Source organism: Alligator sinensis, unplaced genomic scaffold (assembly GCF_000455745.1).
Source record: "Alligator sinensis unplaced genomic scaffold, ASM45574v1 scaffold98_1, whole genome shotgun sequence".
Classification (NCBI taxonomy): domain Eukaryota; kingdom Metazoa; phylum Chordata; order Crocodylia; family Alligatoridae; genus Alligator; species Alligator sinensis.
The window spans coordinates 1437973-1447577 of record NW_005842058.1 but is presented as its reverse complement, the minus strand read 5'-3'; the positions used below and the strand labels follow the sequence as shown (position 1 = coordinate 1447577).

General features: G+C 59.4%; 1 protein-coding gene across 5 annotated transcripts in view; it reads left to right on the top strand.

The window, feature by feature from the left end:
- LOC102383862 (G protein-coupled receptor kinase 5-like) overlaps positions 1 to 9605 on the top strand; it is a 43610-nt gene that overhangs the window by 28055 nt on the left and 5950 nt on the right. For 3 of the 5 annotated variants that reach the window (XR_003093921.1, XM_025203439.1, XM_025203440.1), the window contains exons 2-10: positions 968 to 1063; positions 2761 to 2873; positions 6631 to 6708; positions 6978 to 7078; positions 7212 to 7304; positions 7394 to 7457; positions 7928 to 8068; positions 8337 to 8545; positions 8920 to 8957. Coding sequence is in view for 4 of the 5 variants with exons in the window: in XM_025203439.1 (XP_025059224.1) it covers positions 968 to 1063; positions 2761 to 2873; positions 6631 to 6708; positions 6978 to 7078; positions 7212 to 7304; positions 7394 to 7457; positions 7928 to 8068; positions 8337 to 8545; positions 8920 to 8957 (933 nt within the window). In the remaining variant the exon portion in view is untranslated. Of the gene's footprint in view, positions 1 to 16; positions 68 to 967; positions 1064 to 2760; positions 2874 to 6630; positions 6709 to 6977; positions 7079 to 7211; positions 7305 to 7393; positions 7458 to 7927; positions 8069 to 8336; positions 8546 to 8919; positions 8958 to 9605 lie in introns of those variants that run through there. The other 2 variants (XM_025203441.1, XM_006023002.3) reach the window with 2 other exon arrangements.

The window sequence follows — 9605 nt, the reverse complement described above, 5'->3', positions numbered from 1 at the left end:
GCCCGGCGGGGAGCCACTGGAATGAATGCTGATGTCAGGTCCCTACAGGGGTTACTTCATAAGCAAAGTATGTGTGTGTAAATCCACAGAAGCCTTTAAATGATCTCTTGTTGCCTGAAGCCCCAGCGGCTGCTGGGATTTTGATCCCCTTGCCTCTTCCAGATGTGCGCAGGGTCCCCCTGATTGCACACACTCCCGCTGGACAAGGGCCTGCGTCCCTTGCCAATCAGGGGTGATAGCTGCCAGCATGTCCCGGGCCTGCTGTTTTTGCAGGGAATGGCACTAGGAACAATAAACTCATCAGAGAGATAAGGAAACCAGATGCCTGCAAGCAGGCTAGAGCGGAGGACGGGGCATTGTTCTGGGAGGAAGCACGAGCCCTCCCCCAGATCAGCTCCTGCAAGGAAGACCCGTTGTGGCCCCTGCAGCCCGCCTCCGAGTTGGGTTGGGAAGTCAGCCTGGCCCGTGGTGTTGGTGCTGCTGGAAGGGCATGCCTGCTTGTGAAAGCACAAATGTTGCCCCCAGCTCCTGGGGGTAATGTCAGTCACTTGTTAGTGTGTTTTAGTACCCGGGCTTAGCCTCACAACACCAGGCTGGAGCTTGGCAGGCTGGGCATGTGGCTCTTCTCCCAGGGAAGTGGCAAAATTGATGGCAGGAGGCGGTGGGCACTGTCTCTTCCCTCCCACCAGTGTGGGAGGCTGGGTGCTATGCCCAGCTCAGCCCTGCTGGCCTGTCAGCCCTTGGGCAAGCCTCTCCTCCCTGCTTCTGGCTTTCCCCAGGTATTGGGGTTCCTCACAACTTGCTCAGGGGGTTGAAGCCCCAGTTGGAGGGGGAAGCATTGCTGTTGCGATGGTATGAGTGTCCCGAGTGCTTGGGCCCCACGAAGCCCCCTGCCCCTTGTGCCAAGGCTGGAGTCATGCGTGATGATGCCTCCTGAGTCACTTTACCTCCCACTCTCTCCCGGCAGGAGGCGGAGGTAAGCGGAAAGGCAGGAGCAAGAAATGGAAAGAGATCCTGCGGTTCCCACACATCAGCCAGTGTGACGAGCTCCGGAAGGGCCTCGGTAAGTCATGCAGCCTGTCCCGTGCCCAGCGGCTCCGGCACGTACGGCCTGACACGGGGCATAGGAGCAGTGGTGCAAGAACTGGCAGAACCTGCCCGGTGCAGAGCCCGGGCGTGCGGTGACGGCAGCCAGCTTGCGTGCTGGAGCCTACGGGCAGGGAGTGGAGCATGTGAGGAGAGCGTGCCAGGCTGCCGCAGCCTTCTGCCCTCGTACTGCTTCCTGCCTAGCTCGGTAGACGCTCGGCAGGCTTGTTGCCTTCTCCAGCCCAAGAGAGGCCAGGAGCCTGGGCAGCACTGTGCTCTGCTCTGACTTTCAGCAGCAAAGCCTGCGATGTTTACTGCCAGCCTAGAGGAGCGATGCTCATTTGAGGCCTGAGGAAGGTGGAGCAGGGCATCAGGAGGTGGGTCCCCCACTGCTGGCAAGGTTGCTCCCTTCACCGGGGGTCTCCCAAGGATACAGGCTCCCCTTGGACAGGTGGGGTTCTGAATTGTGCCTAGGTTTGAGGCAGCATGTACCGCATGTCAGAGGACAGGCACGTTCCCAGCTCTTGGGTTTCAGGGACCAGGTGCCAGGCAGGGGCTCTCGGGGAGGAAGCAGAGTAGGAGATAATTTGGGCCTTCTCCTGTGCTCCCAGCAGCTGTCAGTGCCTCTTCCCCTAGTGTGTGCTGGGCCGTCTGTTCCACTGGGACCCGTGCTGTGAGCCCAGTGTGCAGGCGGGCTTACAAGGCCTGGGAATGCAGCTATGGAGGGGTACGGGGGCCGGAGGGAGGTGGTTTCCTGCTCGGCAGCAGGGGAGGAACTGGGGGAAGCAGCTGAGCCAGGCTTTGGTGCACTGAAGAGTGCAGACCACAGCTGCTTGGGGGTTTCTCCTGGAATTCGTGGTTTGCAGCTGGGCCCAGCACGGGGCTGAGCACCCTTTAAAACTGCCCGGGAGGGAGGCGTGAGAACGGGCAGCCCCGGCTGGTCACACACGCACACCAGGGAAGGAGTGAGCAGCCGTAAGGCCTGACCTAAAGGACAGGCCCAGCCAAGCCCCCAGGAAGCTGTCCCTCTGCAGCAGGGAGCGGGCCCCCCACAGAGCCCCGTGCAGGCAGCAGGAGACTGCTGCTGAGCTGCAGGTGTTCAAGCTGGCACTCGGCTCTCACCTACCCAGGCCTTTTCCAGTGCAAATGATCCCTTGTGGTATGACATGCGGGCTCGGAGCCCTTCTAGCTGCAGAAGCCCTGCCGTGGCCAACAGGCCTTTGCTGCAGATGTATCGGGCACCGATCTGCCAGGGACTCTGTGCAGCCCTGCACTAGGGAGGAGCCTTGTGCCCATCACCAGGGCCTGTCCACCCAGAGCAGTTGAACCCACTGCCCGTTCCCTTGCTCTTGGCTTGCTGTTGCTGGCTGAAAATAAAGCCCTTGGCCCTGTGGTCTCTTCTGGTACCAAAGGTGACCTGCAGGGTAGTAGCCAGAAATGCACTCGGGAGAGATCCATTCCCCTGGGTGGCACATGGCAAGGGCTGAGTCAGGTCTGAGCAGCTAGCAGGGATTGCTGGGGGCTCAGGGCATGGGGGATTGAGTGTTGGGAGGACCATCAGTCTCCAAGATCATCCCCTTGTGGGATGAGATCTGTGCAGATGCCAACACGGCTATGGTGAATGGGACCTCAGGGCCACACTCCTGTCTCATCCCCTCCTGGGCTCTCTTGCAGAGAAGGACTACAGCAGCCTGTGCGAGAAGCAGCCCATCGGCAGACTGCTTTTCCGTCAGTTCTGCGAGACCCGGCCTGAGCTGCTGCGCTGCATCCGCTTCCTGGACATTGTGGTAAGTAAGGATGCTCTCACTGCCCGTGCAGGGACTGGGTCACTTGGGTTATGGCAGGAATCCCCAGGGGTGGGCAGGGGGCTGGCAAGGCAGGAAGGGGGTATGCATTAGCTTGGCATCGATGGTTGCAGTTGGGGGAGCTGGATTTGCTTCAGGACCAGGTGGGATGCCCTGACTGACAGCAGTTGCTAACTTTAGCCTGGGGCAGCATTCAAAGTCCTGCACTAATATTAGCCAGTCCATACGTCCCCCAGGGGACCGGGAGGGAAGGGAGGGGGAGTGCGAGTTGGGAGGATGCGGCACAGGCCGCAGCGCCAGGCAAATCTTTAGGCAGGGTTTATGCTGCTTTCCGGGTGGAACTGGGAGGTCTCAGACACATGCAGTGGGACAGAGTCCTTTGCCTGTCCCCTTGTAGCTCCTTGATGGACTGGCCGCCCGGAAGGTCCTGGGGCACCTGAGCAGTGACACAGCCCCAAGAGCTTCACAGCAGGGCATAGGGAGCTCCATGCTTTGCTCTAGGGATAGGAGGCTGAAGGAGGACCTTTGGGGCTGGCCCCAGGAATTCTGCACCAAGGCCACGTGTGCTCAGGTCTGCAAGACTGTCAGGGCTGTTTGCGTGCTGGCAGCTGGGCACGGCCTGTAACCAGGGCTTTGGGCAGGAGAGCTGACTCTCAACTCTGGAGGAAGAATCAGAACTGCTCATTTGCTATTAAAATCCAAGGGGAAGCTTTGTAAATATTAGCCTAGCAAGAGGTGCTGACTTTGGACCGCTGGGCTCTTGCATGGGAGAGAGCAGGTCGCTTGCCACCTGCCTCCCCCTGCTGCTGGCTTCTTAGGGGGCTGTGGTGGAGAGGCAGCTCCTGAGGCATAGGAGGGAATGAAATGGCTAAAGCCTGGCCTTAGCGCTCGTGGTGGGGGTGGGGTGGGCTGGAGAGCCCGTCTCCCAGCCCTCTCGAAGGCAATGGTGCAAAAATTCCATCCGGATGACGTGGAACTTAAAGTCAGCCCTTCTTGTGAAATAATATCCGAGTGTTTTCCAGAGGGCTTTCTCCCTCCTCCCAGTGTTTCCTGGGGCTGGATGGCTCCGGCAGCACTAGGCTTTGCTCCCGGTCATGCCAGAGGCTTAGGGCTTCTTTTCAGTAGCTCGCTTGAAATCCTGCCCCCAAATCCACGTGCATCTGCTGTGAGGTGGCTGCGATGCCAGGAGGCAGTTGTAGATGCTGCTGACCAGAAAGCGTAAGCCTCATGAAGTGGTCTGTGTTTCCCATTAGCCAATCATTTATGTAACGAGGTAGCGTTGGGTCCTCCGGGTCGAGAGGAGCGTTCTGGACCCTGCCGCTATGGGCTGGGGAGGCTGCGTGTGTGCCGCCAGCGCTGCCGGCAACTGCAGCCCATCTACCAACACGTTCAGCTTTTAGTTTTAGCCTGGTCTTGGCTCATTGGAGCGGCAGCGAGCAAGCTGGTCATGCAGAGGCTTAATGGGAAACACATGCCTGGGAAGCAGTCCCTGGGTTGTGCCAGGCAGCTTGAGCTTGTGGAAGATTCTTCACAATGAGGCTTTTTTGGCCATTTAAGTAAATAAAGCTCCCTAGCCAAGGTGGGTCTGGGCTTGGTGGGGTCTGGCAAGTGCCAGAAGCCAAAGAACTGGTCTGTACCTTCTCGCCCTTCTGGAAATCCTCTGCCTTCAGCTAGCGAAGGCTGGCAGGAAGCTCCTTCCCACCTGTGCTCCAAGGTTTGTGCAGGCTCCTTGCTTTTTGCCCTTCAAGATGCCGGTTTTGATCTTGCAAATATGTGCCCAGCATCTGGTTCCACTGCCTGGGGGATCGGTCTCCTTTCCGATGCACTGAGACATGAATAGAGAATTTTTGCTTGAAATCCTGGGGAAATTTTCCCCCTGTTGCACCCAGCTGCCATTTCAGTCTCTCTCATCCCCCCCCATGGCACAGGGTCTGGACTGCTGCAGAGGGAGCCTCTTCTTTTTCACACTGGGCCTGTGGTGAAAATTAGCTGGGTGCTGCTGATGGCAATCCCTGTGTTCAGAGGTCTTAGAACAGTCTGTGCAGCAAACACAGCTGTGTACCAAGGCAGTGGCGGTGTTAGAAGAGGATGCATGGACAGGAAAAAATGACTGTGAACAAGTGTGAAAGCTGTGGGTTCCTATTGTAATGGTCTGGGATAAGGCCTGAGCTCTTTGGCCCAGCTCTGATGTGTGTTTGCTTGCTGAGGCCGGTGAGAGTGAACCGTGCTGCAGTCCCCAACCTTTGGTCACTTCTGTGTTGCATACACAGCAAACACCCCCTGTGCTGATGCAGCTAGTGGCTTGTTGCCCTCTGGGCGCCCATGTGTTGACTCATGCCTTGGTTTGAGCAGCCAGCACGGGAGATGCCTGGCTTGAGCCCGAGGAGAGGCAGGGAGAGCCCCTGGCAGCCCAGCAAGGGTCACTGCAGGTCACTCTGACTTGCTGCAGTAAACTGGGGAAGTGTCGTCACACACATTGGCTGACCCCCGTGCCAATAACCCCATCCATTCTCTGCTGTTCAGTCCCTGCTCTGACTTTGGGCTTGCTCCAGCTACGCTTGGGAGCTGGGTGTGTAGGCCAGGAGAAGCAGCACCCGTATGCCCGAGATACTGGCTTTGCCTGGTCCCGTCTTGTCGGGGGTGATAGTTATGCTGTGCCAGGTGGTTCTGGGCCCGGTGTGCTCTCTGGAAGGTGGGGAAGGGGCTTGGAGCACAGAGCTGTGCAAACATCCCACTTCCCTGGGCTCTCCAGTGTCTGTGCCAGAGACAGCCCGGTCCTGGGGAGCATGGGGATGTTGTGCCAGCCAGCTCCTGAACATGGGCAGGAGCCTAGGGTCTAATTGCACTTGGAGATGATCCTGGCTGGCCCTGGCAGCTGGGTACAGGGTGTTTTGCATCCCATCACCCCCCTCCTCCAGCTCCCCAAAACACTGGGCCCCAGAGGGCAGCCTGCCCAGCCACGCTCCAGCATGCAGGGCTGGCGCAGGGAGGTCCTTATCCTCCCAGGGGACAGTGGACATTCCAGCCAGCTTAGAGGCCGCTGGACAGTGGCCATGAGAAACAGTGAAGGAAAGCACAGATGTCACCCAAGCCCTGAGAACGAGAGCAGCCTGAGAGCTCCTCGCCGCTGTGCTGGTGGAGGAGGTCACTACAGCACCTGCTCCCTGCTGTGCCTTTCGCTGCTGCCTTCCATCAGGGCCTGGGCACTATGCTGGCTTCATGCCCACTTCCGCTGTGTCACCCTGTGCCAGGCAAATTAGCCCCTTGCCTTCAGCTGAGCCTTGCTCCTGAGTCGCTCATGTTTCTCAGTCTCCTAGTGCCCAGCCATGTTCCAAACCACCAGTGTGGGTTGGACTTGCATAGCTGCAGAGCTTGGCTCTGTCTGGGGGAGAGCGGGAATAAGGGAGAAGCGGGGAGGTGGGAATAAGGGAGGAAAGCAGAGAGGGAAGTGCAAGGGGTCTGAGGAGGCAGGAGCAGAGCAGGACTGGGAGGCCAGGCATGGGTGTCCAGGACTGTCCTGCAGGCCACGTCCCAAAAGAGGGCCCCATTGTGCTAGACACTGTACAGAGAGACGGTCCTGAGGGCTGCAGTCCAGAGATGAGGGAGAGGAAGAAAGGCAGGCACATCTTGTGGTCTCTGTCCTCCTTGTCCCATGCATGCATGCGGTGGGCGGAGACCCATGGTAAATGAGGCTGCCCTGCCGGGCTCGGTGTTGATGTCCTCTCTGTGTCCTGCCCAGACTGACTATGAGCTGTTCCCAGATGAGAAACGCAAAGAGATGGGTGAGGAGGTCATCCGCCAGTTCTTCAGCACAGAGGTGAGCCACTGTTGGGGTGGTGGGGGCGGGGCCAGCCCAGAGGCCGGCACTCAGCAAGGGGAGGGTGCCCCTTGCTGGCAGCATGACAGAGGTGCAGGTTTGCATCCCAGGGCACTGCTGCTTGCACCGGACTGAGTGCATGGAGCCCTGCACCCAGGACTGGGCTAGGGGCTTGCAGTGGAGGAGCCCAGCTTGCGGACAGGGTAGCTGCAGAGGCAGCCCAGACCTGCCAGCCCTCATGCCTGCGGCACTGTCCTCTGCCCCTGCAGTCTCCAGACTACCTGCCGGAAATCAGCCAGACCCACATCAGCCAGTGCTTGGAGAATCTGCAGAAGAGCCCCTGCAAAGACCTCTTTAGCAGCTGTCTGCAGTGAGTACCAGCCCCTGCTGCCTTCCCCACCACTCTGCCTTCGTGGAGGGGGCCTGCATGCCCTCCTGTAGCCTGCCCGCGAGGGTGGAGAGGGTGCTGGGAGAGCAGTGTTAATAGCCTCTTCTTCCCCCAGGCCCTTGCATGAGTACCTGAGCCGAGGCCCATTTACTGACTACCTGGGCAGCATGTACTTTGACCGGTTCCTGCAGTGGAAGTACCTGGAAAGGTGAGCGAGCTGGCAGCCTCTACCCTGCCTCCCTTCTGGGGCTGAGCTCAAGCAGGGCTGACTTGAGCTCTGTACTTCTGTTGCTGCAGGCAGTCGGTCACCAAGGATACTTTTCGGCAGTACCGCATCCTCGGCAAAGGGGGCTTTGGAGAGGTAGGGGTGTGCATCTGGAGGGGTGTTGGGGCTGTGCCGGGGCTCACTGTCCTACGCTCTAATGTGTCAGGGCTGCAGTGTCTGGAGTCCTGCAGCTGAGTGATGGGCACAAGGGCAGGTCTGCTGGTCCTGCATGCTAGGCATAGGGCAGGGTCCCTGTTGTAGAGCGCTGGTATTGGGGCTACCCGTGGCAGTGTGACCAAAAAATGAGCGGCTTGATTTTGTGCCCTGAGTACAGAGCAGTGTGAAGCAAACTGGAGTGGCTTGTTCAGTCCCTCTGCTTCTGGCCTGGCTTTCCCATGGGCCCTGGGGGAAGCCCGTTCCCACTGTCCCCTCTGACTCAGCCTAGCTCTGGGCACCAGGAGAGAACTTGACCTCCAGGCTGCGGTCATGTCTGTGGCCCTGCTCCCCTGCAGGGGGATGGGTTGCTCTGAGGGGGGTCTCAGGCCATGTGGTGTCCACACCCCCAGGTGTGTGCCTGCCAGGTACGGGCTACGGGGAAGATGTATGCCTGCAAGAAGCTGGAGAAGAAGCGGATCAAGAAGCGGAAGGGGGAAGCCATGGCCCTGAATGAGAAGCAGATCCTGGAGAAGGTCAACAGCCGGTTTGTGGTGAGTATGTCACCCTGCTGGACCCTGAGCTGTGATTCTGCCTGTTGCTGCTGCTCCCAGCCCCCGTGGCCTTGGGCCCAGGGGTTGGGTCCTGTGCAGGAGCCTCTATCCCAAATCTCCACTGGGCACTAGCAGGTCATAAACCCCCTGGTGCTCCTGCATGGGCAGAGGCTGGCTAGAACTGGGCTCCCCAGTGCTCTCTGGCTGCTGCTGGTGTGGGAGTAGGGAGCTGGCAGTGGCCCTGCAGGGCCGGCCCTGATCCCTCTAGGGTGGGGGGCTCCTGCAGGTGAGCCTGGCTTATGCCTACGAGACGAAGGACGCGCTGTGCCTGGTGCTGACCATAATGAACGGTGGCGACCTCAAGTTCCACATCTACAACATGGGCAACCCCGGTTTCGATGACGAGCGCGTCATCTTCTACGCTGCTGAGATCTGCTGTGGTCTCCAGCACCTGCACCAGGAGGGCATTGTGTACCGGTGAGTGGGGCTGGGGGCCTCCACAAACCAGCTTGAGCAGGGGGGATGCCTCCTCTGATCCTGGAGAGGGGCAGGGGAGATGGGATCATGCCCTGCCAGGACCCCCTTGGGAGGGGGAAGGGACCTGGAAGTCGCTCCTTTGGGAGAGCTGCTGGCAGGCTGCATGGTAGGGGTCTGCCTGGCCTGGGGCTGCAGCCTGTGGCTACCAAGCAGCTATGTGCATGGAGATGTCCGGCTCCGGCTCAGTGAGAAGGAGCTGGGAGGCCACGGATGCTGTAGACCTCAGGCCTGCATGTCTTCATCTACCAGTGCTGCCCCAGCAGGCCCAGGCTGCAGGTGCCCTGCACTGAGCCACGTTGTCTCTCCCTTTGCAGGGACTTGAAACCAGAGAACATCCTGCTGGACGACGACGGTGAGTGGAGAGCACCGACCCGAGCTTGGAGGCCGGTGGGGTGTGAGCCCCAGATCCTGACACTGTTGGTAGTTAGTGACACATGCCCTCTTACCCTGATGGATCCCCCTCACCCTGGAGGAGCTGCAATGAGTGCGTCTGGCAGGGGCTCAGCAGAGCATGTGCTGTCAGGGATGCAGGACGTGGGCAGCTTGAAGACCTATGCCAAGTGGTTCCCACATCACAGGCCTTCAGCAGTGCAGGGGAAAGCTGCTGGGCACTGGGGCTGACAGGCCTGTTGGATTTAGGCCCCTAGTGCAGGAGGATGGTCTGGATCCCTGTAGGGGCTATGGGACAGGTAGGGACACAGCCTGTGAAGCAGGCCCTGTCTGCTCTGTCCTGGGAGGCCCTGCCTTTCTGGTCCATGGTCATGCTCAGTGCTGTACTCCCACCCCAAGCACAGCCACATTTGGTGCTGATGGGTGTCTGTGTCCCCTTGGAGTAGAGAGGCTGTTTCCTTGTCCCCATCTCTGACATTCCTCTGCTCCTGGCTATGGAAGCCCCACCTGTATCTTCCCAGCAGGCCACATGCTGCATGGAGGCACGTGTGCTAAGACCCCGGACAGGGCAGGAGTTTGGTGTGAGGCCAGGCCAAGCATCTTCCTGCTG